We start from the raw sequence: 24,443 nt of genomic DNA on the forward strand, positions 1-24,443 counted from the left end.
TTCTTACCCAGATTTATTCACAGAATCGTCCAAACAATGAGGAATCAGGCTGTTGGCGACATGGTACTCCTCCCACAGGCACTTCAATACCAGCTACCTCCCTGTGTCCTCCACCACCTGGAAGCAGATTCAGAAAGCAGACCTCCACCCCTCAACATCCCAAGAAAAAACTAAAAGGAAAAATCTGGAATGTCAGGCTAACCACTACCACCCACCCCCCACCCCCCCACTCCGGGGTAAGTAACCGACCCTTAGAAAACATTTCAGGAAACTTCCCCCACCAATAACTTCCAGGAGGCTCTATGCAAAACCAAACCTTCCCGAGCTCACAGGGCAGTCACATAATCAATTGTCCTTGCATCTGCCCTCTGGCAACTGCATTTCTGTGCTACCTCCGCTTACCCAACATCCACCCTCCAGCAGTTACAACCCCGCAACACTAGGCGGCATGTAGCCACCACCACCCCCGCCAGCCCCCAACCGCTTCTAAACCAACCAGTAAAAACCTGCCAATTTTCCGCTCCCAAGCTAGACAATGAAAATCCACCGCCTCCCTTTCCCTGCTTCCCACTAACCATCCTATATAACCCGTACTTCTTCACCTGCTCCGGCCTGTCGCGCCATCTTAGGCATCAGCCCGCTGTGCAAGTCATACAATAAACTCCTTTGATGGAGTTTGAGTTTACATCTCTTCTCCCAGTGGAAGAACCTATCACGTACCCCCACTCCCATCCCCGCTAAATCAGGTACATCTTCTGGCCCCTCACAGCCTCCTTGGTTTCCACCGACCCAGCACTGATCACTCTGTTTCCTGGTGCTCACTTTATAATGATTGACTGTATTATGTTACTATCCCCACCATGCAGTACAAAATTTTTCCATCTCCCAAGTAGAAATTCCGTACATTTTATCCCTTAACTTTCAATTCCCTACCCCCACCCTGTTGCCTAGTAACTTATATTCTAGATTGTGACTCTATGAGTTTGCTTCTAATTATTTCCTATCAGTGAGATCTTCTGATAAACTTCTGACAAACGGGACTAGTTTAATACTGTTAGTTAAATGATAACAGCCATGTCTTCTAAGTTACCAATGTTAAGTACAACACAAGCATACAATTTTCTTTTATTGAGGTATGTTCTTCCTAAATTTATATAGATTTACTGATCGATTAAGCTAGCAATATATCTACTGGATCTTTAAAATGATATGAAATGTAAATTTATCTCTAATCAAATTAAGGTATTATTCTGACAAACTTTATTTGAAGAGCAGTTGTGTATTATAGGATGTTGGCTTTGTAACAGTAGCTTTTAAAATAAAATCTTAAAACTGTAAGCAAGCTGGGAATTATAATAGTAGCCTTAAAATGTAAGCTTTAAAACAGACTTTAAATGTAACTTTAAACCTGGAAGCAAGCTGTAAATGAGAACTCAGTCTCATAAAGGAACAATATGTAAATGTGAAGTCAGCACCCAGATTTTAATAAGCCTTCATCTATAGCCCCAGACCTCCCAAATATAAAGCTTTTCAACTATCTCCCTAGACTCGGAGGCACCTTTCTCAGGTGTCACAGAGGATGTAAATTCTAAATGAAGTAGGAAATAACCAAGGTAAACTGCTGAAGTTCTCCAGACTTCTGCTACTTGTTAACTAAGATGATGATTCTTGGTCTCTGATGGGTATAAAAGCCAATTGAATTGCGGTGCTGTGCTTTGAAATTTATAGCTTTTTTTTTTGTATATATGTTATTGTCCACAAAAAAAGAAGGAAAATAAGTCAAATGTGATGATAAAAAAAAAAAAAAAAAGAAAGCCCTCTAGCCTCCTATATTCTGGAGCAGCTAGAGGAAAAAATATGAGAGGATTGTATGGTAGCCCATGATAAACTCTGGGATCTGTCCTGTAACTACTTGTTGAAGAGTGCTTTGAAAACTATTGCTTTTTTATTTCTTTGCTTTGTATATATGTTATACTATACAATAAAAAGGTTAAAAATAAAAAAATTTAAACCAAAATAAGTTAAAAGAATAGGGGAAGTTAAAGTAAAACGTATTACCTGAAACATTAAAAAAAAAAAAAAAAAGCCAATTGAAAGGTTACTATGGGGAGGCTGATTTGAGAAGGAAATTTCCCAGTTCTTCTACTGGTGTGAATAAATTCCTTTTCCTCCTTAGCAGTTTGGCATGTCTGTACCCTTAGCTGCCGAGTGAGGGACCCACATTTGAGAGTGCCTCATCTACAGCCTGAAAACAGTTTGCAAGATTTTTTTGGTAATTTAAACATATAAGGCATGCAGGATGTGTTTTGTTAAGGAAAAAGAGAGTAGTTTTGTCTTAATTATTTTTAGATGTAGATACATACCAACAAAAATATTTTCGGATGAAGTATGCTGTCTGAAATTTACCTTAAAATATATGGGGGGTAGGGATCACAATACACCGAACAAGTTGGCTATATGTTGACAATTACAGAAGCTAAGTAATGAGTACTATTCCAACTTTAAATTCCCATTAAGTTTAACGAAAAAAAATATTGGCTTGGCAAAGATGGAGAGAGCAAAAACAGGGAAAGGGGAATTCTTTCCTTTAAGATGCGAGCGTGTATCATGTTTCCTGAAGGTGATTGTATAATGATATAGCTTTCGCAATGTGACTGTGATTGTGAAAACCTAGTGTCTGATGCTCCTTTTATCTACCTTGTCAACAGACAAGTAGAACATATGGAACCAAAATAAATAATAGGGGGAACAAATGTTAAAATAAGTTTAGTAGATTGAAATGCTAGTGATCAATGAAAGAGAAGGGTAAGGGGTATGGTATGAATTTTTTTCTGTTCTCTTTTTATTTCTTTTTCTGAATTAATGCAAATGTTCTAAGAAATTATCATGAGTGGCTAGAAGGAAAAATCTGAGATGGTATTGTAGCCCATGACAAATATTGAGATCTGTTCTGTAACTACTTGAAGAGTGCTTTGAAAATTATTGCTTTTTTATTTCTTTGCTTTGTATATATGTTATATTATACAATAAAAATAGTTCCAAAAAAAAAAAAAGCGCCTAGGCGAGATTTGAGAGCCAAAAAGAGGAAGAGGGAATGGTTGTGACGCAAGGAAGCAGGAGGACGGAAAGTCAGCCAATCAGCCTCCCGGCCAGCGAGATCCTCTCCTTTCGCTACCGCGGAAAGTCAGCAGCAGAGTTCACTACGCTACGCGGATAGAATCCTGCTCTCGAATTAAAATGGAGTGGGCTCTGTAGGCCTAACGCGTCTGCGCAGAACCGCCCCCTCCCGCGATAACAAGCCAAGTCTTTGCATCCCACAATCCTCCTCGCCGCTGGGAGTGGGTGAGACCTCCGCTTCCAGATATGGGCTAGGGGAGGTAGTGTCGTATGGCTGCCGGGAAAATGCAGTGCGCGTGCCAAATTGGCACCGTGTGCGCAGCAGCTGAGCGCTGCGCTGCTGCCCCCACGTGGCAGCTGGGCGGGTATGCCCGCGTCTGGGACGGTGGTGAAGAGTGCAGATTAGGCATGGACAGACAATTGACGGAGGCAGGAGGATTTAATGAGTCCGGTGGAAGGAAACACCCTCAGACACCTTCCTGCTAGGTCCCATTACATGGTGAGCAGCAGAAGATGCTCATTGCTAGGCTACGAAAGCCATGGCCTTTTTGCATAGTCGTGACTGGGAGAGAGCTGCCCAACTCAGAAATATGTTCCAAAACCAACTTTGCATCTTGGATGGCTGCATGGCTGCATGGCTGCCGAGTTTCTCACTAATAACGTATGAGTAGTGAAATGTGTACAACACTTCCAGGACCATTTTCGAAGAATCTGGTGAGCCTTCTCCATACCGATTGTCCCCATTTGTCAGCTGAAGGCTTATAATTTTGAGCCCTAGGCAGTGATGGAGTCACAAGAGGGAGCCCGGATGTGTGAATAACGACATGGAAATTTCTGCCAACCAACCAGAACTTCTACCTGCAGTGGACTGTGGGATTATCTTTTACAGCAACTGGTGTTCTGCCCACACTGATCACCTCCCTTCTTCCCTGGGCCCTCTGATATAAGTAAAACTTAAAATCATTCGTAAAATGAACCTCTAATCCCTAATTATGGTCCCATAGATTTCCTAGTTTGAAATTATTAGCATAGTCCCTTCTTATGACAAAAAATTTAAATGTTTTTCCATGTTATTTTGGACAGCGTCTTCTATGTTGACAGCTGGAAGGCACTGAAAGCACACCGTGGTTTGCATTTAGATCTTCTATTATAGTTTGGCAAAGCCTCATGCAGTGACTCTATAATATCTGCCTGGAGCCGAGAGGTGTGATTAAGGTGGTCAGTTTGTCTATGGTGGGTTGGGGGACACATGCTCATATTCCTGTCACTATCTTTTCACCTCATTTAATGGAGCTGCACCCTGAGACAATTTAAAGTGAGTCCCTGGTCCTTAGTACTGAATTCATGTGCTAAATAAAAAGCTGAGCTAATTCTGCTGGATTTTCTGGCTGAACTTAGGTTGACAGGTGCTGGTTAGAGGTTAGGGGGAGCAGTCCTTCTCTGACAACTTCCTGACATGGAAGGGTCCTAAGTCTTGGGTCCTTTCCTAAATTAACAAGGTTTTTTGGGGGGGTTGGTAGATTGACAATTTCATTGGCTCACGTGTGTGTGATTGTGTGTATGTAGGTGCATCTCTATCGCTTGTGGGTGTTTGATGTGTATCACTGAATGTTTCCTGTGTATGTGTGGGTGTGTGGTGTCCCCGTGTTAGAATCTGTTTGCCCTGGCTGCTTCTGCATGTGACTGCTCATGTGTTTGAGTGCAAATCTGTTTTGGGTGTGGCCACTGTGTCTGAGTGTGCCCATGTACGCTATGGTGGGCATCAGAGTACATCAGACTACCTGCAGCTTCCCCAAGGACTCCCTCAGCTCTCAGGCAGTTTAACCTGTCCTTCCTGCTGTGCACCCCTTTCTCCAAAAGTAATAATTGAATAATTGCAGCTATTAAGCATATTCCCCCTAAAAGTCACCCAACTATGAACCCCTTCCAGGAGCTAATGAGGAATTACCGTGGGCAGAACTTGTGCCGGGCAATTTGGGCTCCCCAGAGCACAGGGCTGCACAAGTACATGTACCTCCCTGAGGGCACAGTGTTCCTGACCAGTCTCCATAATGCCATGAGGAATGACTTCATGCTAATTCTAAAGTCTTTTTTAAAATATTATTACTAAATGAACAAGTATGGTTTTCCACCCACAGGTACTGTGGTGAGACTACCTGTTGATCCCCAATATCCCTTCTCTCTTGCTTCTGTAGTATAGGAACTTCTGCTAATCGGCTGGGCACACGGCTACCAAGAAAAGTGACATCTCCCAGCCTCCTTTGCAGCTACATGTGACCATGTGACCACATTCTGGTCAATGAAACAGGAACAAGTTGTGAGTTGCACATATTCCTTAAGGCAAGGACGTCATTAGTGAGAGATAGAAGAGCACCAAGATGTAGAAGATGAAGACTGGACCCTGACACCAAGGGGTTACCCTAGATGATCACATAAGGCTTTGCATGTGAGAGAAATAAAGTTCCATCTTGTTTAGGTCACTATTATTTGGGGTACCTTTGATATGGCAGCAGAACACTGAGTTAACTAATTTGAGAATTGGAACATTCTCACACACCACCTGCTACCAGCTACAGGATAAAGCCTCATACTGCCTGGCTTCTATTTTGCCCAGCCTCCTATTTGACCTTCAGCTACCCAGCAACTCCTAGCCCCTCTCATAATCCTCAAGTCTTCCAAATGCTTCCCAGGTCTTAAGCAAATTTAATGCATGTCTCCAAAGCCAATGGCAGGGGAAAGATGAATAAAATAAAAATGGGCAGGGAAAGAAGGCTCTGGGCACACACAGGGAGGGGCCATGGGGGTGAGTTAGGAGTTGAAGCATGGAGGGTCACATCTCGTCCAATCCATAGTTCTCCTCGGGAAAGTCCCCTGTCATCACAGCTGATGGCTTGACGAAGGCACCATACTTGGCCTGGCATTCGAAGTAGCGTTTCCCATTCACACTGCAGGGCATGATGGGGGAAGGCAGTGGTCAGAGAGCCCCCAACAGTTATTACCCCCAGATAGGCAGACTCACCCATGCACTTACACATACATGCGCACACAGACACAAAGATACCTGAGTGGGAATGCCAGTTACCTGCCATCGTTTTTCCCTAGTGGCTCATCATAGCGGACACCAATCCAGTAGCCAGGCTTGAAATCTGTGAGTCCTGCCCAGGGGAGAAATCCCAATGAAACCTCTGGACACAGCTCACCCCAGATTTGTGCTTACCCATCAAGTTTCCTGTTCTGGGGAAAACAACTCCTTGCTATTACCCAGGACCATCTCCATCTCCATCTCCTAAATGGACTAAGGTAATAGTTTCTTCCCTGGTCTCCCTGCTCCTACCCTTGTCCCAGTTATCCAGTCAACACCCCCAGCCAGAGGGATCGTTGTGAATAGCTAAGGGAGATGGCACCAATGCCTTGCCCACATTTTGCAAAGCCTTCCCATCCCACTCAGCATAAAACCCAGACTGCTTCAAGTCAAGTGACTTTTGACAAGGGTGCCAAGATAATTCAACAGAGAAAGAATTGTATCTTTAACAAATGGTGCTGGGACAACTAGATATCCACATGCAAAAGAATGAAGTTGGACCCCTATTTCACATCATATTCAAAAATTAATTCAAAATGGGTCAAAAGTCTAAATGTAAGAGCTACAACTATAAAACTCTTAAAAGAAAACATAGGTGAATAGTTTTGTGACCTTGGATTAGGCATTGGTGTCTTATATATGATGCCAAAAGCATAAGGAACAAAAGAAAAAATACTAGTGATCAGTGAAAGGGAGGTGTAAGGGGTGTGATATGTAAGAATTTTTTTTTGTTGTCTTTTTATTTCTTTTTCTGAATTGATGCAAATGTTCTAAGAAATGATCATGATGAATATGCAACTATGTGATGATATTGTGAATTACTGATTATATATGTAGAACGGAATGATCATATGTTAATGTTTATGTTTCTTGTCATTTTTTTAAAAAACTTAAAAATAAAAAAATTTTTAAAAAAGAAAAAATAAATTAAAATTCATAAAAATTAAAACCACTGGTGCATCAAAAAGGACACCATCAAGAAAGTGAAAAGACAACTCAGAATGGTAGAAAATATTTGCAAATCATATTATCTGGTAAGGGACTTGTTTAGAGAATATATAAAGAACTCTTGCAACTCAACAACAACAAAAAATCTAATTAAAAGCCACAATGAGATACCACTTCACACCCACATTATAGAGTGGCTATAATCAAAATGACAGATAACATTGGCGATGATGTGGAGAAATTGGAATCCTCGTACCCTGATGTAATATAAAATGGTGTAGCCACTGTGGAAAAGTCTCGGGTGGTTCCTCAAAAGGTTAAGCACAGAGTTACCATATGACCCAACAATTCTACTCCTAAGTATAGAGAAAAGAAAGCAAGTCCACAGAACAACTTGCATAGGAATATTCATAGCAATGTTATTCATAATAGCAAAAAAGGGGAAACAACCCAAATATGCATTATGCTGGTTTAAAACTGTTATGTACCCCAGAAAAGCCACGCTCTTTTAATCCAATCTTGTGGGTGCAGACTTATTGTAGGCTGTTTCCATGGGTATGTGACCTACTCAATTCATGGTAGGTCCTAATACTTTCCTGGAGCCCTTTATGAGAGAGAGCAGAAAGAAGCTAAGAGAGAAAGAAAATGCCCCAGGAGAAGCCAGGAGGACCCATAGGAGGTTAAGAGAGCCATTTTGAAACCAACCCAAAAGAAGGGCCAGTAGGCATCGCATGTACCTTCCCATGTGACAGAGGAACACTGAATGCCAACGGCCCTTCTTTAGAGTCAAGGTATCTTTCTCTGGATGTCTTAATTTGGACATTTTCATGGCTTGATTAGATTATTTCCAAGAGATGTGGCTCGTCCAAGTGTGGGTATTAACCTTTGATTAGAGGGAGATGTGACTCCACCCATTCCAGGTGGGTTTTGATTAGTTCACTGGACTCTTTTAAAAGAGGAAACACTTTGGAGAGAGCCACGAGACCCATGAGAGTCCATGCAGCAGAGACCTTTGGAGATGAAGAAAGAAAACACCCCTGGGGGAGCTTCATGAAATAAGAAGCCTGGAGAGAAAACTAGCAGACGTCACCATGTCCAACATGTGCCTTTCTAGCTGAGAGAGAAACCCTGAACTTCATCAGCCTTTCTTGAGTGAAGGTAACCTCTCGCTTGTGCCTTAATTTGGATATTTTTATGGACTTGCTTGAACTGGGACATTTTCATGGCCTTAGAACTGTAAACTTTTAACTTACTAAATTCCCCCCTTTAAAAGCCATTCTGTTTCTGGCATATTGCATTTTGGCAGCTAGCAAACATGCAATTGAATATTACTCAGCAATTTAAAAAAATGAAGTTTTGATACATGGAACAGCATGGATGAACCTTGAAAAGTATTCATATAAAAGACTACATATTGTATGAATCCATTTACATAAAATGTTCAACTAAGCAAATCTACAGAGACAGAAAGTAGATTAGCCTAGTGTTGGGTTGGGGTGGGGGGTAGTAGGGGTGAGGAATGACTACTAATGGATATGGGGTTTCTCTTGGGGGTGATAAAAATGTTCTAATATTGATTGTGGTGATGGTTCATAATTCTGTGAATAAAATAAAAAACAAAGAATGTATACTTTAAATAGGTACATTGTATACTACATATATTTAAAAAAAAAATCTGTACTGCTCTCCACTGTCCCCAAGGCCCTGCCTGGTTGGGTCCTGCCCATGTCCTTGACCTCACTTCTGTCCTCTCCCCACTAGCTATGCTCACCTCCTTTCTCTGCCTCAAACACGCCAAACTTGTTGCTACCCCATGGCCTTTGTAGTCACTATTCCCTCTAATTAGACCCTCTTCCCCATCTTTCCACCTGGCTTGCTTCTTTTCCTTCAGACAGTTCCTCCCCCAGGAAGCCCTCCCAGATCATTCTCAGGGATGGCTCTGGTACTTCCTCTCAGCTCACACAGCCCCTAAGCTTCCTTGATCCCAGCCCTGGTCACTCTGGCTTGGACCTGTCCCGATAGCCGTAACAATTCTGCCCGTGCAGCTTTGACCACTCTACCTGTGTCTTCCAGGGCCTTGTCCTGAACACTAGGGGCTGTCACAGCAGCTGATGGTCTGCCTCCCCTATGGTTTAGGAACTCCCTGAGGGCTAGGCTCCCAGCACAGTCCACCTCAGGGCAGGGCTTAGCCTTGGCCTCAGTGAATCTCTGCAGAATGACTGAATGGTGTGCACTCAGTCTGGGGACCTAGGGCTCTTATGGGCCACATACCTACATACATGACGGTGCCCCGACGCAGGGGTTGCCCAGGAGCTCGCACCTCGCAACGGCTGCCCACAGTGATGGCACTGGCCTGGGCCCTCTCCTCAGTAAGGCGCTGGGTGGCCTCTGCTTCCTGCTGTGCCCGCTCCTCTTCATTGTACCTCCCTAGCTTGCTGCGCTTCAGGAAGGAGCGAACTGAGTCTGCAGAAGGGAGAGGGGATGTCACGGTCAGACATGGTCCTGGGGTGAGGCCTCTGACCATGTGAGATAACATTCATAGAGAAACTTTGTTCTAGGTGTCAAAAGACTGTTGCTTGAGCCCCCAAAGTCTCTTGCCACAGGCCTAGCTCCTCCCCAGGATTCCTGAGGCTCCCCATAATCTAGAAACTAATGGGATGTCACCCATCTCCAGTCTTTCACATGTCCCCTTGTTCATACATTTGCCTTCAGTCGACCACTCAAACCTTCATCAATCTCCCAACACCACACATTTTGCCCTGTCCCCACTAGCTTGCATCTATCACCACAATGCCCTGTCTGCCCCACATACTCTGCAATCCATCACAGGCTCCATCTGCTCCCCACACCTCATCTCGCTTCACCATGCTCCAGACCCTCTAAGCCCCAGACCTCTCCCTCAACCCTCCTCCAATCTCCTAGTTCCCCATCCCCCTCATCTCCCAACACCTCCCAGATTCCATTCATACCACATGCCCATCAGCCCCTACTGCCCCCACCACAATGTCCCTATCTACCTTGCCTGCCCCCACATACCCATACTTACCTGTACCCACTCCATCTTGCCTCCCCAAGCCCCATCCATCCCCATGCACCCCATGCCTTGTCTCTGATCGTAGGCTTCTTGTGAGATCTCATATTTCTCCACTTTGGATAAGTCCTCATATTCCCCAAGGCGAGCACCACTGTGGTCGATGACCTATGGGAAAGGGAGGGGAAGTCAGGGCGAATGACAGTCTGGCTAGGGAGGCCTGGGATGCTGGGAGGGGGAGGTTTGTACACTGAAGCATTCCAGATTTATGTCTCTCCCTTCTTGGAAAAAATGCCTTTCTCACCCCTCACCTTTATTTATGCTGGCCTCCTCTACTCTCCTGAGCCCAGCAACAAGAGCAGGTCCCCACCCTGACCATCTCCACATACTCACCCCGATCTGAGCTCCTGAGGGCTGCCCCCTGATGTCCTTACACACTGGCAACAATGTCACTGATGGGCTCCAAGTCACCAAACCCAATAGGCAGCGCTTTGGCCTTGCTCACAAGCCCTCTGGGCAGGGTACCCACTCCCTCTGGGTCTCTGGGACCCTCCTAAGCTGGCCCCAACCTCCAGATTCTGGGACAGGAAAACATTCCCAAAATTCATGCACTCATCATTTGCTGAGCCCTCCAAGGCACCCAGTTGGAACCCATGCTGGGTGCTGGGGACACAGTACAGAGACAAGCCCCTGCCCTCAAGAAGCATACTTTCTGCTAGGAGGAGACCACCACAAGAAAACAGACAGCTATGCAGATTCAACACCAGATGGTGTAAAATATACAACAGAGAAAAGGCTTGAGGAGCAGGGTAAGGTGGGGAAGCTATATGTTACATGGTCAGGGTAATAGCTGGAGAATATGCTCACCCTAGCATACCCCAGCATTCTATTCTTCGTAATTAGTTCCCAGGACACTAACCAGACCTTCTCAGTTTTGCTCACAGGAATAAGACAACAGAATAGCATGAAGAGCACCCTGTGGCCCAGTGAATCAGTGATTCCCTCCTCAGAAGGTAAAACTTTGACATTACTGAAGATTAACTAAGAAAAGAGTCGTGAGGATCCTACATATAAGATCTTGCACATCAATACCTAAATCACAATATCTAATCACTGACACTGGAGCAATAAGACAACACAGGATTGAGAAATTGCTCATGCCCTCCTCACAAAGATCCAACATCATTGCTGACCAGACAAGAATAAATCATGTGGACCTTAGTTTGTGACCTCTCTCCCCTTTCCTTTACCTATAAAAACCCGAATTCACATTCCTACTTTGAACTGGTTTGGGGAAGATTCCTCCAGTTCCTTGCAAAGTAAATAAATCACCTTCACCCTGAGAGACATGTTTCTCCTTTTAGCACCAGGTCAGGGTGGCCCTTCTAGGGACAGTGCTGGGCTTGTGGTAACAAGGGCAGGCTTCTGAAAACGGGGGATATTTGAGTTGAGGCCTGAAAGATGAGAAGGAACAGCAGTTGCCAAAGCTTGGATGGAGAAATGTCTTCAGCCTTTCTGAGGAGCAACAAAGAGATATGTGGCTGGAGTGCAATAAGCCACGGAAGAGTGGGAGACATGAGAGAGTGCCATAGACTCTGACTTTTACTCAGAATGAGGGGCAGCAGGGGAGAGCTTAGCAGCCCTGATCTCACCGAGGGGTTCCCAGGCTCTCTCTGGTTGCCTGCAGTGGGCAGACTGTGGAGAGCAGGGACAAGAGCAGGGAGAACAGGGAGGAGGCTATGTCCAGGCAGGAGAGGATGGAGGCTGGACCACAGTGGTGGCAGTGGATGGGGAAAGAAATTTAGATTCTGAATAGAGTTTGTAGATAGAACTCACAGGATTTGCCAGCTAATTCTATGTGAGGGAAAGAAGGGGTTACAGACAACTCTGAGATGCCTGGCCTGAACCCTGGAAGGATAGAGCTGATGCTGACAAATGGACAAGGTGGGGAGGAGGGATCTGGGCTAAGGGCAGAAGTTCAGTTCTGGACGTGATCAGCCTGAACACATCCTAGACCTGCCTTGTTCTCCCCTCTGTGAGCTTCCTAAAGCACAAACCTAACTCTGTCCCTCTTGTGCCTGAACCTCCCATGGCTCCCCAGGAACCCTAGGAAAGAACCTGAGCTCCTCGGCTGAGCAATTCACGCCCAGCAAAACCTGGCATCTGCCTCATACTCTCATTTTTTCCCCAATCACAGCCAGCATACACACCAAGCTCACTCCTATTCTAGGCCTCTGCTCTCACTGCCCCCTCCTCCCCACCGCCCCTCTGAGACCAAAGTCCTGATGGCCAAGAATGGCTGGAATGTCCCAAATTGTGTTTAAATATATGCGCACATATACAGATATATATGTAAACATAGACATACATGTGATAATAATTCCTAGAGATCACAAACTGGCCCGCAGAAATGGTGCTTGTGGCCCCACGCAGAGTTTTTAAAATTTGAACAGGCAGGCAACATTTAAAACTCGAGAGCAAGCAGTGCCTAAAAATCAGGACTGTCATGTACATTAATATAATCTATAAGGTAACATATGTAACATATTCACACATACTAGGGCATATAATAAACATAATAAGGGTACTCCCTATGTACATGAATCATCGTGCAAGAATCTTCTCTCAAAGGAATGGGAAGACCTGGCCATTCTGGGTTTACATTTCTGCTGGTTTGAAAAGCTGCTGGACTTCTGTGACAGTCACAGCTGCTCCCAAGGAAGCAATGTGGTGATGCAGGCTGCGAGTGGCACTGTAGGGCATGAATGGTGGGAAGGTGGCATAGATTACCTCGAGCTAGGAACTGCTACCACCTACAGCTGGAGCTGTAGAAATCAAGACTAACCAGATGGAGAATGGCTGGGAGCAGCTGAGGCTTTGCTCAAGTGACACCTCCTCCTGGAAGTCCTCCTGGAGCTCAGTGATGGTTCAGGTACCCTAGTACATGATTTCCCAGCTCCATGGTCTCCTCCTGTGTGGCCCTCATTCCCAGTGACCTTTTGCATTTGTTTATGGAATTATCTGATTAACATCTACCCGTGACATCAGAGCTACAGTGGACCTTTTCAGACTTGGTTCAAAGCTATACTCCAGTCACAGCACAGGTGCTCCATAACAGTGAATAAATGAAAGAGATTAAAAAAAAGAAAAAAAAAAAAGAACCAGTTCTTCACGAGTACTGACATCTGCAGTCATGCAGACTGAGATAAAAATTCTAGCTATAACTCATCTTCAAGAAAGTAAATTCTGTCCTGAGGCTAAGTTTTCTCTTCTGCAAAATGGGGATAATGATACCATCTTCCCAGTTTTATTTTCCAATCTATTTAATGATGGATTCCTCTCAACATTTCAACAAAGGGCCATTGAATGTCCTCTCTGTGCCAGGCACAGTTAACAGGTGCTAGAAACACAGCAATAAATTTGAGAGGAAAATTTCTGCCCTCATGGCATTCTGGCAGAAAGACAAGCAATACACCAGACCAACGAGAAAAATGTACAGTATGTCAGAGGGTGATAAAAACAAAGGATAAATACAAAACAAAGCAGAGGAAAGGAGGGAAGCTGAAATTCTGCACAAAGGCTAGTGATGGTCTCACTCAGAAGGTGACATTTAAATAGAGACTGGAAGAAAGGGGTGAACCATATCAGCTTGTAAAAAAAGAATCATACCCACCCACCCCCAAGTGCTTCCCCACATACACAGAGGGAATAGCATATGCAAAGGCCCTGAGGTGGATCCTGCCTGGGATATCTGAGGAGCAGTGTGGTTGGTACAGACTGAGTGAGCAGAAGTAGGGGGAAAGAGGACAGATAAGATGATGTGAGTGGACGCATGCAGAGGGCCTGTGTGTTTCAGCTTCTTCCAACACTTGTAGCCTCATTACACACCCTGCCTGACCCACGTCATACTCTGGGCCTCTGTTCCCTCCACCTGGCATGTCCTTCCTACATCTTCTCCTGCCCTGCACTTTTCTCATCCTTCTGGTCTCAGTTCAGACATTTCCTCCTCAAGGAAGCCCTTCTGATACTCCAAGATGGGGCCAGGCACTTCCTCTGGGCATCTCCAGGGCTTTCTCCATCCTAGCTCAACCAGCCCTGAGCTGTCTTTCATCACGTTGGACCGGGAACTCCACAAGAAAGATACCTATCTCTGTTATCACACAGGGCAGGGCAGAGCTAGCATCTGCTGAACAAATGAACGGCCAGGGCGGGGGCTAGGGGGGAGTCCCAGGTAGGGAGGCCTCACATGGATGCGGCAGCCGTCATCCACGGGGTAGGAGCCTAGGAGTGCGTCCTCCTGGTTCAGTTTGCTGTAGAACTTGTCATCAGGTCCAAACAGCTCCAGTTCCATACACGAAGCAGGGCTGCCCACAACCAGCTCCAGTTTGCACTGCGGGAAGGGGGTTGGGTGAGAAAGGCTGCCAGTGGCCCCGTCTCCTGCCCAAAGGCGGCGCCCCCTGTACCCATTACCCCGCTCCCGCTCCTCTAAAAGACCCATCAGGTTATCTCTCGCCCCTCGCCCCGGGTCCCGCCCCCCGGCTCTGGTCCCTGCCCACTGGGACCTGATTCTCTCCGCCCCTACTCTCTGGAGCCTCGGGTTGTCTCAGGAGCCGCTCCACCAAGGCTCCATCCCCAATCTCGGCAACCCCGGCGGGTTATCTCTGTTGCGTGACCTCTGCTCTCTGACCCTCCCGGCGTTCGGGAACCCCCATTTCTCCTCTGCCCCGCCCCATCCAGGCCCCGCCCCCACAGCCACACCTTGAACTCAGCGATGGTGAGGCTGCGACTATACCGCTTCTCCGAGCGGAAGCTATTGAGGGAACTGCTGATGAAGACAGTCACCGTGGGCGCCGATATTCCAGTCACCTCCATCTCGTCGCGTTCTCCTGGGTCCGCACCCCACTTCAGCCGTCTCACACCCGCTCCGCAGCCACAGCCGCTTCTGGGCTATCAGCCCCGCCCCCTACTCCAAACCTGGCCAATCCGCACTCTCCTGCCAAGAGGGCCCGCCAATCGCCGCCGTCTTTTGTCTACAGCCTGGAAGAGAACTATCCCGTATTCTTGGTGGGCCCAGCCAATCCTGACAGGCCTTCCATGGGCCACAGTTTTTCCAATGGCGGCACGGGAAGCTGCCAGCGGCGGCTGAGGCCGAAGCCAAGAGGAAGGCCTGGAAGAGTTGGCCTGGAAGAGTTATTACCGCCCGCGAAGGGTAAACTCCCGCTTGGAGCAATGGTTTCTTCACTTTATACCCGGCGTTTAGATCCATATTATTCTATAAACTGGGAAGCGAGGTCCAGAAATTGTAAGGAATTACTCTGGGATATCAAAAGACTGAAGTAAGTCATTAATCACACCTCATCGCGGAGGGAGCGGAACAAGAGCCGTTACGTGTATGTAGCTCCGCCTCTCTTCGGGCGAAGCAACTGGGCCTGACCCTTCGCGCGACCTGTACCGCGGCGGAGCTTGCGCGGAAGGCTTGGCGGGCAGTGGTTTGGTCGTTATGGAACCCGATGGGACTTATGAGCCGGGTTTCGTGGGTATTCGATTCTGCCAGGAATGGTGAGGCCGGGGAAACAGGTGCGGAAGGGGATCTAGGAATGGCCCCAAGACTAACCTCTGACTTCCCCTCCCCGTAGTAACAATATGCTGTACCCCAAGGAAGACAAGGAAAACCGCATTCTGCTCTACGCGGTGAGCACGATGCCCGCAACTCCCTAGACCCGTCTACCCCTCCCAAATGTGACCCCGTCCTACCCCTACGAAAATCCCATGCTGCGCGCCCGATGTGTCCTGGCCTCGCCTCCTGACTCTCCCCCACGTGAACCGAGTCTGTGTCTTGTCTATCCCCGAGGCGACTCTTGACACATCCATTATACCCTGAACGCGAGACTCCAGTCTATAGTCATCCCCTCCAATGAAGAGCCTACCCTCGTTTCCATGCTACTGGGGATCTGTTCGTGACTCTCTTCCTGCCACTCTCACCTTCTCGCAGTGCCGGAATTGTGATTACCAGCAGGAAGCAGACAACAGCTGCATTTACGTCAACAAAATAACGCACGAAGTGGAGTGAGTGGTGGGACCGAGGTTTGGGGAGGGAAATTGGCCTGGAAGGGCCGATCTCAGCATAATTATCAACCCGGGTCCCCCTCCTGGCAGCGAGCTGACCCAGATAATCGCTGACGTGTCCCAGGACCCCACGCTGCCGCGGACCGAGGATCACCCTTGCCAGAAGTGAGCACGCAGTTGGTATTGGGGAGGGGCTGTGGGGCCATCCCTACGGAACCGAGGAGGGAGGGGAGAAAGGGTGCAGCAGGTTCTAAGTGGCTGAGCCTTCCGTTCAGATGCGGCCACAAGGAGGCGGTGTTCTTCCAATCACACAGTGCCCGCGCCGAGGTGAGTTGCTGGCTCCACTATGGCCTCCTGGACATCCGGGGCTTGGACATTCACGGCGGTGGGGGGACCCTGCCCTTCCCGGCGTCCTGGACGGGACCCTTAACCAATAGGGAAAGCCTCCCTCTCTATCCTTTTTGGGGTGAGGCCCGGCTAGATGAAGGGTGAAGGATTCCATTCTGTACCCTCTCATGGGTCCAGACCCTAATCGTGAGTCCTTTCTACCAGGATGCCATGCGCCTGTACTACGTCTGCACCGCTCCACACTGTGGCCATCGCTGGACTGAGTGACACCTCCCCGCCCCCCTCACCCCACGTAATAAAAGTCGGATTTTGTGCATGCTTCTCCTGTATTTATTTGCCTCATGGGTTGGATGCACCGTCTTATGCGGTGGGGTGCAGGGCGCGGTGTTGCACATAGACTTCCGCCCTCGAGCTGGTGAAGCCGCAGTCCTCGCACACGTGCAGCTTCTCGCGGCGCTCGCGATAAGCATAGCTGGCCGGCTGCCCGTGCACCTTGGCTAAATGTGCTTCGAGTGAACAGCGCTGCGTGAACGCTTTTCCGCAGGCGCCGCAGCGGAAAGGCCGGATTCCTGCTCCGGAGTAAAGGAGAGCAGGATGGACAAGGCAATGAATGGCCTTAGCCTGAAGCCTTCCCACCAGACCTGATGGCTTCCCCCAACCCTGTGCTCCCTGGATTCTTCCACCTACCACCCACCAGCTCCTCCCTGTATCCTTTGCACAAACATGGGTCAGACACCTGTATCCCCATCCTCCCCGTCAGATCGTTCCTTCTCCTGGCGTAGGGAGGAAGGCATTCCTTTACACCCTCTAATCTGGGACGTGAGGATTTTGGCCAGCACCCATTTCTCCGCTACACACCCCTCCCCTGGCTCTGCCCCTGCTTGGGGCCACATTACCCGCACTTGCTGAAGTCTGATATATTCTAGGCCCGATATAAACATTGGAGATTTCACATCTCAGGTGTGTCCCTGTTTCGAATCTTCCCAGTCTGGGTCCCAGTAGCCCCCTCCAGGTCCTTGCCAGTACTCACCTGTGTGAGTCCTCATGTGGCGCTTGAGATCGAAAGCGTCGTGGAAGCCCTTGCCGCAACAGCGGCACACGTGGCGTCGTGCTGGGCTGTGGCACTTGAGGTGCCGAGTCAGCATACGCTGCAGAGGGAAAGCCTTGGGGCAGAGCGGGCAGCCAAGTGCTTGGGGAGCCCTGGGAGCCGTGGCTAGCGTGCCCTCTGTGGGCTGTAGAAGGGATGCAGGAGTTAGCCCTTCCCACCCCACCCCTGGCCACTCTATTCAACTGAGTGCTCAGCACTGAGAACCAAGGAGGCTGCTATTAGTGCACAAATGCCATCCTCTTTCCAAGGCCTTTTCTGACCATCCCTAATTGCCCTTACCCTGCTTTTTATTTCTTACCATCTTTCACCATACTGGATATTTTTATTTATTATCTTTTTGCACGGGCAGGCACGGGGAATCAAATCTGGGTCTCCGGTATGGCAGGCGAGAACTCTGCCACTAAGCCACTGTTGCCTGCCCTGGATATTTTTATTTTATTGTTCATGTCCTCAGTCACCACCAGAATGTAAGCCCCAAGAAAGCATGGGTTTCTGTCTTATTCCTACTAAAACCCAGGGCCTGGAACAGAGCCTGGCCCTCAATAAATAAGTACTCTGAAGCACACTTCAGTTCTAGCTGGTGCTTTCCTTCTGGTGCATGCATAGCTGAAATATCCCTTCTTCAGCAAGTTTCCCATTTCCTTCCCCCATGCCTCTCCTGTCACCAGTCCAATCTTCTGACATAAAGCAAATCACCATCCCTTTGGCTTGAATCCTGTTCTGTCCCTCTGGACAGAGATATCCTAGGGGTAGGGACTGTGGCTGGCTGCCCTGGGAAAATGGTTCTTGGATTAAGAACTCACAGTGAATTCTCTACTAGGAAAGGAAAGATCTTCCGGGGCAGATGGAACAATGGGTAGAAACACCCTGAGGCAGGAGGTAGGCATTGCAAAGCAGTGCCTGGAGCAAGGGCACTCAGGTTCGCTGGAGACATAGAGTGGGCAGGGGTGGACACTGAACAGGGTCTTGTGGGCCAGCTGCACACTCACCACTGCCCAAGAGTCCCCATAGGAAGACTGGTGTGCTGGTGGCCTGCCCAGGTTGCTGCAGTCTGAAGAGAGAAGCCGGCCAGTGATGTTTTTGTCTCCCCTACCCCTTACCCCCAGGCCAGCAAGGGGCCCACCTGGGACATAAGCATCTCCCCGGAGCTGGTCAGGCAGGTGGCCCCAGTCTGGCGGTTGCAGACGCCGGCTCCTGACCAGGAAGGCACGGGGCATCCTTCTGGGAATGATGAGCTGTCTCCAGGGACCCGCGACTGCTGTCTTCACCTGCTGTCATACCTCAGCCCAGGGAAGACTGCTCCTGTTGGGGAGGGAGGGGTGAGATATGGAGGGGCTCCATTCTCTCCATGCAAATTCTGTGACAAGTCCCTGAAGCAGTTTAGCAGGCTCCAGTTACCTCTGCCCCAGGGTCTGCAGTTCATTACTCCTCCTACCCCAGGTCCCTGAGGGACCCTCCAACCTCCAGGGTCACATAAGCCCTAGGACCCCAAAGAAGGTCAAGCCAGGGCAAGATGGGGGGCCTAGACAGTTCTTGGAGGTAGAGACAGGAAACATGGACCCCAGGGGATTGTCTCCCCCAGTTGACAAGGCGGAAGGCCTGAGGCCCTGTTTGTCAGGCAAATCAGTCACCTCCAGGTATCTAACAGCCTGCTTGGTTATTCAAATTGCAGCAGCTGTCTGAAGACACAGTGGAGCGGCAGCTGTGATTGCCCAGCTCCTGAGGGTGGGGTTAGGGCAAGCTAGGATCCAGGCTCCATCTCTCTAATCCTCAGATACCCAGAGCTGACATTCAGCCGGAAGCACAGTTCAGATGTAGCACACATTAAAATACTGATTTGTTAATAATCCAGTCCTTAGTGAACACCTGGGACACCACTGCCCCCACCCCTCCACCTCTAGGAACTAAAAGGGGGTCACTCAACACAGCTAGGAGCTCGCAGGACCTGACCCAGCACTCTGCCCAGCTCTGTTCTGATAGGTCATTGTCATGCCTAATCAGGGCTTAAGGATTTTAAATATTCCCCATGTAGCTGTTTTCTGTCATTAATTTACCCAACAATTATCTGAACTCTAATTTAGCTCCTTCAGCATGAAAATAAATGCACAACTTAGTCCATAGGAGAGACACCCAAGTCACAAGTGATAGCCTTGATCAAGGATGGGGAAGCACAGGCAGAGTGGTCAGCACTGGGATGGGGAAGCCCCAGGGAAGTCCGGGGTCCCAGAAGAGGCTCCTGACCCTGTCTAGGGGTTCAGGGAGGCTTCCTGGACATATGCCCTGAAGGAAAAAGGTTTCAGGTGAAAGAGGAGATGTGTGTCAGGCAGAGGGGGTGGTCAGCACAAAGGCTTGGTGAAGAGATAAAGGATATTTGTTCATTTACTCACATTCCCTAGGAATCAGCCTATCCCCAGCTAGCTGATCCCTTTTGCGAAGCAAGGGAAGCTCTGCTGGCTCAGAACATTGCCACTTTATCACAATGGGACCTGGGGCAATTCACTTCAGGCTGAACCTGTTTCTTCATCTGGATATGGAGACTAATGTGTACCCTCTGGTTTGTGTTGAGGACCCATGTGGATCACATGAGGAGAGAGCTTAGCCCTGGGGCCTGGCAAGCAGGAGCTGGTTAGTAAGTCTTGAAGGGTGGGGGTTCAGGCAGGCGTGAGTCTCAGTCGGCCATTCTGTAAAAGGAATTCTGAGTGTCTCCGCCTGACACAGTTGTTGGATCCCATGTGATCATGACTGCTGTGTTCTGGGCCTATCTGAGACTGGAGGCTAAGGGTAGATGTGGCTTGCAAGGGTTGAGATGCACTGCAGAAGGAGCTCACTTGCAGATTTGGGGGAGTCATTTTGTTTCTTCTCTGGTGTCCAGCTCTCCATGCTCACCACCATGGTACTAGGGCAGCTGGTTCCTGTGTTGTTGCTAAAAACACATCAGGGAGGGAATCTGGTGCCAGGTATTTTCATTTGTCGTCAGACCTCCTTTCTGTCCTGTTCTTCCCTGGTCTGTGCCCTCCGAGGCCGCATCACCAGGGTTCCCAGGTCCTCTGACTTCTGATACGGTTTGGACAATGGTCAGCCTTGCAAGTGATAGGGGTGGGGGTAAAGTCAGAGTGTAGATTTTCCCAGCTCTCTCTCTCTTGGGCTACCAGGGGCTGGCTGTTTCCCCACAAAGTTTACAAGACGCTTTCTTCTCTCAGGGCTTGGTCTTCTGGGTTTGTTCCCTTCCCTTGTGCCTTGCTCTCTTCTGGTACCAGTCCTGTGAACTGCACTAGTCTTGGTGGATTCCCTAACCCCTTCTTTGCAAACTGTCCCTTTGTTAAATCCTCTTTGAAAGATTCCATGTGAGTAAATTGTCCTCTCCTTTCTGGGATCCTATCAATTTACAAATTGCACGTGCACGCACACTCCACCACCAGCAGTGGTTTCTTAACCAGCTGGTTTGTCCAGAAGAAGGAAATCTAGTCTTTCCAGGGCTGGAGAGCTCAGTATTTGGAAGGGGAAAGTGGCATACACACCGGATCCTAACCACCAGCTCATATTCCTTTCTTGCTGAGAGAACCCCAGTTTTGTTTGAGGGACATGTCCAGGACAAGAGAGATGCTTTGCCAGGATTTTCCTAGAGAACAGAGGAGAAGAAGGGGCACCACACAAGATTAAAAAATGACAGTCACAAGTAGTTAAGTGGGGTCAGGGGACTCAAGCTCATCTCTTGCAAGAGCAAGAGCAAGAGCAAGAGCTTTAGCCCTGAATAAACTGACGTCCACGTATTTATTGTGTTTTTACATGGGAACTGCTTTTAGGGAGTACAGTCAAAGCAAGATTTATTTTGAACATCTATTATGCCTGTAAAGCTACAATGTTTGGTTCCCAGCTCCATGTCTCAGGAGCTGTTTATTTCTTATCAGCATGCTCTTTATTCAGATCTCTTTGGGGTCTCGAGTCAGCATTCTTGACAGCATTTACTTCAATAATTTACCACATTATCAGGGCACGGTGTGCCTATGCCCCGTGTCCTCAGTCAGCCCGGAGAACACTAGTTTCTGCAGTTCCCTACCTGAAACTGCTTAGGCACCAGGTTAAATAAGGTGCAGCCCAGGCCAGACCTCATTCCCCAGATACCAGGGGACCTTGCCTCCACGGGTACTCTGACGTGACCTTGCCAACAGTCAGAGACCTGTTTCATGTAAAACCTGACCTGGGCCCCAACAATACTTGTGCTGTGTTCTGAGACTCAGCTAAAGTAAGGGCTCATGACCCAGCAGACCTCCTCCTGGAGGCCCCTGGGAAGAATGTGTACATTTTCCCTCACTGTCCTGGGGGAGCAGCTGCCCTGCTTCCTATGTTTGCTCCCAGTTGGGTAAGAGTGTGCTGTTGGGTGCTATGGTAGCCATGTTGCAACTATGAGGCCATAAGCTGGAGGCTGAGTCAGACTTACAGAAGGTGACAGAGGAAAGACCATGACCATAACAATAAGATCAGGAATAACAAACATCCCTACAGCATGGGTCCAATAAGCCAGGTTTTTTACCACTTGGAGGTGGAGACTGCTTTGCTACAGGGTGGATGGAGGTGAGGGACATAGGTCCAAAGTGGTTGCCTGAGTGTCCAGGGGGACTGGACACCAAATCCTGCCTTAGGAATCCTAGGTAAGTGGCCAAGTTGGGGAGGGGCAGGGGAGGATGGGGTCTTCAGCCTTCAGGGAGTGGCTTGTGGACCCATGTAGGGAGTCTCCCAGCAGAGATCCAGCCAAATCCTTGGCTGCCTCAGCTTCCTGAGGCAGGGAGAGGCAGCCTTCAGAAACACAGTATTGGACATCTTCCCCAATACCAAGAGCAAGAATTTTTAGGGAAAAAAAATTGTGAAGACTGCTTCCTGGACTTGGATGTCATGAAGCAAAAAAGCCCAGCCCATCGTGGAGGTCCTCTCCTCTCTTTTGGTCTCTTCTGGCCATCCCATCTTTGTTTCTGATCCTTGCACATACCATGTTTGGTCCCCTACAGGGCTTTGTGCTGGCTGCTCAGCTTGGCCACTTTGCCAAAAGGTCCACACACCTCATGCCTTCTTTAAAGCCTCCAGGTTGCTCTCTAGAAGGTGAGTGCCTGTCTTGTTCCTCATACCATTCCTAATGTGCAGAATGGTGACAGGTGCCTGGGGATAGATCAACTTTTTGAAGGAATGCATGGTCATGTGCTTATGGAGGCAGTAGAGAGCTGTGTCCTTATGTCAAAGGTTCTGGGTCTGCCATCAAGTAAGCTTAGCTTTAAGTCTCAACTCTATAGGATGCCAGCCAAGAAACTGGATCTCTTTGAACCAGTTTTGGAGGGAGTCATGACCACCAAACAAATAAGGGAGGAACTCGGGCAAATGCAGGTTCAGCGACTGCGCTTTAGGAGAGGGCCCTGCACCAGCTTGCCTCCTTCTCATAAGGATTTGGGACAGTGGGGACTCGTAGTCTTCTCAACAGACATGCCATGTGCCTAGATGCTTACTGCCAGGGGGAGCTGCCACCAGTGCTGGGAGCTCCTGGGATGTTAAAGCTGGATATGGTCCTCCTGCTGGGGGGAGTCACTGGTCCCAGCTGCTGGGCAGCCTGGGACATGCTAGAGTATTGTTCAGTAGACCAGCCAGCTTATTTCTTCTCAGTTTCCCTGCTGAAGCCACAAGCCAGTGATGTGGCAATGTATGCAGTGGTGGGTAGGGTCTGGCCATGGCGATCAGAGAGGCTCCTGTGGGCTCTTGGGCATCAGTAGGGGGCAGGGAAGAAGGGCCAGCCCCTCTCTGGGAGAGTACTGGGCAAGCACCACACTCAACCCCCACAGGACCTCAATGGGCTGAGGACATTTTTGCAGTTACCAAACTTCTTGGGGATGTTCAGTTTTCTCCACTGACAGAGTCCTAGAACAAGAGCATGGCTTTGGGGCCAGTGCAAATACACTAGTCTGGACTACCTGAACATCACCCTCTTCCTTCCCTCCCTGTATCCACCTGAAAGGGGCTGAGTGGATGGGGCAGGGTGGGCACCAGAAACTACTCCAAGCTGTCAGTTTATTTGTTTAAAATACATTGTCTTTAGAAGCAGCAGGACTGTGGTGGAGGGGGGCTGCTAGCCCTCAGTTACCCCGTGTCTTCCTCTGCACGACCTGTACCAGCAGTTCCGAGTAGTGTTCCAGTAGGGCCCGCAAATCAGGGCTGGCCAGGGGGCACAATGTAGGTGGGGAGAGGGAGTCAGAGCTGGGAAGGGCCTGGGCTGAGGCCATCTCAGGGTCAACCAGCCAGATGTTGGCCTCCAACTGGCCGTGCATCCAAAGGAAGGTAGAGGTCAGCTCAGTCCGCACTTGCTGCTGCTCAGCACCCACCTGCAAGGAGTACCACCTTGTCAGCAGACACCTAGGCCAGGTGGTCCCAGGCTGCCACTTCAGTCCTTTCCCCCAACCCTGAGGCTTGGCTTACCAGCTGGTAAAGGTCAAGGGCTTCTTGGAAGGCAGTCTGCAGCCTGTGTACAACATTCTCCACACTGCTTACCTCAAGGGCAGCTGGGGACAAGACCCCAGTTGGCACCTTAGACTCCCCACAGTGTCCCAGACTGAGCGTATCTGGGGGGAGAGGAAGAAGAGACCTCTACTCTCCAGCTGATCTGAGGCCAATTGGGCTGATCCCAAGTGTTAACCCCGCGGTCCCTCTGCCTGGAATGCTCTTGTCCTCAGTCCCCCAGGGTCCCTTCCTTCCCCTCATGCAGGTCT

The 24,443-nt window shown here is 48.7% G+C and overlaps 4 protein-coding genes across 10 annotated transcripts in view; 1 reads left to right on the plus strand and 3 right to left on the minus strand.

The window, feature by feature from the left end:
* Nucleotides 1-5,797: 5,797 nt before the first annotated feature.
* Nucleotides 5,798-16,120, minus strand: TBCB (tubulin folding cofactor B). 3 transcript variants are annotated; one of them, XM_077132040.1, is made up of 7 exons: nucleotides 16,106-16,120; nucleotides 14,937-15,215; nucleotides 14,425-14,568; nucleotides 10,250-10,346; nucleotides 9,419-9,610; nucleotides 6,200-6,272; nucleotides 5,798-6,062 (listed from the first exon to the last, which is right to left on the minus strand). In XM_077132040.1, the coding sequence occupies exons 2-7, from the start codon at nucleotides 15,048-15,050 to the stop codon at nucleotides 5,948-5,950; spliced, it is 735 nt and encodes a 244-aa protein (XP_076988155.1). In that variant the 5' UTR covers nucleotides 15,051-15,215; nucleotides 16,106-16,120; the 3' UTR covers nucleotides 5,798-5,947. The 3 variants fall into 3 exon arrangements, with proteins under 3 accessions (XP_076988155.1, XP_076988154.1, XP_076988156.1); XM_077132039.1 differs by lacking the exon at nucleotides 16,106-16,120 and adding an exon at nucleotides 15,533-15,642; XM_077132041.1 differs by lacking the exons at nucleotides 14,937-15,215; nucleotides 16,106-16,120 and adding an exon at nucleotides 14,741-14,871.
* On the plus strand, nucleotides 15,229-16,908 carry POLR2I (RNA polymerase II subunit I). 2 transcript variants are annotated; one of them, XM_077132043.1, is made up of 6 exons: nucleotides 15,229-15,387; nucleotides 15,815-15,869; nucleotides 16,171-16,244; nucleotides 16,335-16,409; nucleotides 16,520-16,571; nucleotides 16,797-16,908. In XM_077132043.1, the coding sequence occupies exons 2-6, from the start codon at nucleotides 15,822-15,824 to the stop codon at nucleotides 16,857-16,859; spliced, it is 312 nt and encodes a 103-aa protein (XP_076988158.1). In that variant the 5' UTR covers nucleotides 15,229-15,387; nucleotides 15,815-15,821; the 3' UTR covers nucleotides 16,860-16,908. The 2 variants fall into 2 exon arrangements, with proteins under 2 accessions (XP_076988158.1, XP_076988157.1); XM_077132042.1 differs by lacking the exon at nucleotides 15,229-15,387 and adding an exon at nucleotides 15,557-15,737.
* OVOL3 (ovo like zinc finger 3) lies at nucleotides 16,869-19,149 on the minus strand. Its single transcript, XM_077132044.1, has 3 exons — nucleotides 18,690-19,149; nucleotides 17,623-17,824; nucleotides 16,869-17,161 (listed from the first exon to the last, which is right to left on the minus strand). The coding sequence occupies exons 1-3, from the start codon at nucleotides 18,915-18,917 to the stop codon at nucleotides 16,953-16,955; spliced, it is 639 nt and encodes a 212-aa protein (XP_076988159.1). The 5' UTR covers nucleotides 18,918-19,149; the 3' UTR covers nucleotides 16,869-16,952.
* Nucleotides 19,150-23,734: 4,585 nt separating this feature from the next.
* Nucleotides 23,735-24,443, minus strand: part of WDR62 (WD repeat domain 62) — a 52,695-nt gene continuing 51,986 nt past the window's right edge. For 3 of the 4 annotated variants that reach the window (XM_077132046.1, XM_077132045.1, XM_077132047.1), the window contains 2 exons: nucleotides 24,154-24,296; nucleotides 23,735-24,059 (listed from right to left, as the gene is read on the minus strand). In XM_077132046.1, the coding sequence (XP_076988161.1) occupies nucleotides 23,814-24,059; nucleotides 24,154-24,296 (389 nt within the window). In that variant the 3' untranslated portion in view covers nucleotides 23,735-23,813. Of the gene's footprint in view, nucleotides 24,076-24,153; nucleotides 24,297-24,443 lie in introns of all 4 variants that reach the window. The other variant, XM_077132048.1, reaches the window with a different exon arrangement.

The sequence above is a fragment of the Tamandua tetradactyla genome, chromosome 16 (assembly GCF_023851605.1).
Source record: "Tamandua tetradactyla isolate mTamTet1 chromosome 16, mTamTet1.pri, whole genome shotgun sequence".
NCBI classification, from domain to species: domain Eukaryota; kingdom Metazoa; phylum Chordata; class Mammalia; order Pilosa; family Myrmecophagidae; genus Tamandua; species Tamandua tetradactyla.

Coding starts and splice junctions, on each gene's coding strand:
- OVOL3 (XM_077132044.1), bottom strand. CDS start 18,917: ATGCCCCGTGCCTTCCTGGTCAGGAGCCGGCGTCTGCAACCGCCAGAC. Junction 17,825..18,689: donor ATGGGGACTCTTGGGCAGTG/GTGAGTGTGCAG, acceptor TCCCTTCTACAG/CCCACAGAGGGCACGCTAGC. Junction 17,162..17,622: donor CCACATGAGGACTCACACAG/GTGAGTACTGGC, acceptor ACTCCGGAGCAG/GAATCCGGCCTTTCCGCTGC.
- TBCB (XM_077132040.1), bottom strand. CDS start 15,050: ATGGAGGTGACTGGAATATCGGCGCCCACGGTGACTGTCTTCATCAGC. Junction 14,569..14,936: donor TCACCATCGCTGAGTTCAAG/GTGTGGCTGTGG, acceptor CCCTTCCCGCAG/TGCAAACTGGAGCTGGTTGT. Junction 6,273..9,418: donor GGGCACCGTCATGTATGTAG/GTATGTGGCCCA, acceptor TCCCCTGGGCAG/GACTCACAGATTTCAAGCCT.
- POLR2I (XM_077132042.1), top strand. CDS start 15,679: ATGGAACCCGATGGGACTTATGAGCCGGGTTTCGTGGGTATTCGATTC. Junction 16,410..16,519: donor GAGGATCACCCTTGCCAGAA/GTGAGCACGCAG, acceptor CCTTCCGTTCAG/ATGCGGCCACAAGGAGGCGG. Junction 16,572..16,796: donor CACACAGTGCCCGCGCCGAG/GTGAGTTGCTGG, acceptor CCTTTCTACCAG/GATGCCATGCGCCTGTACTA.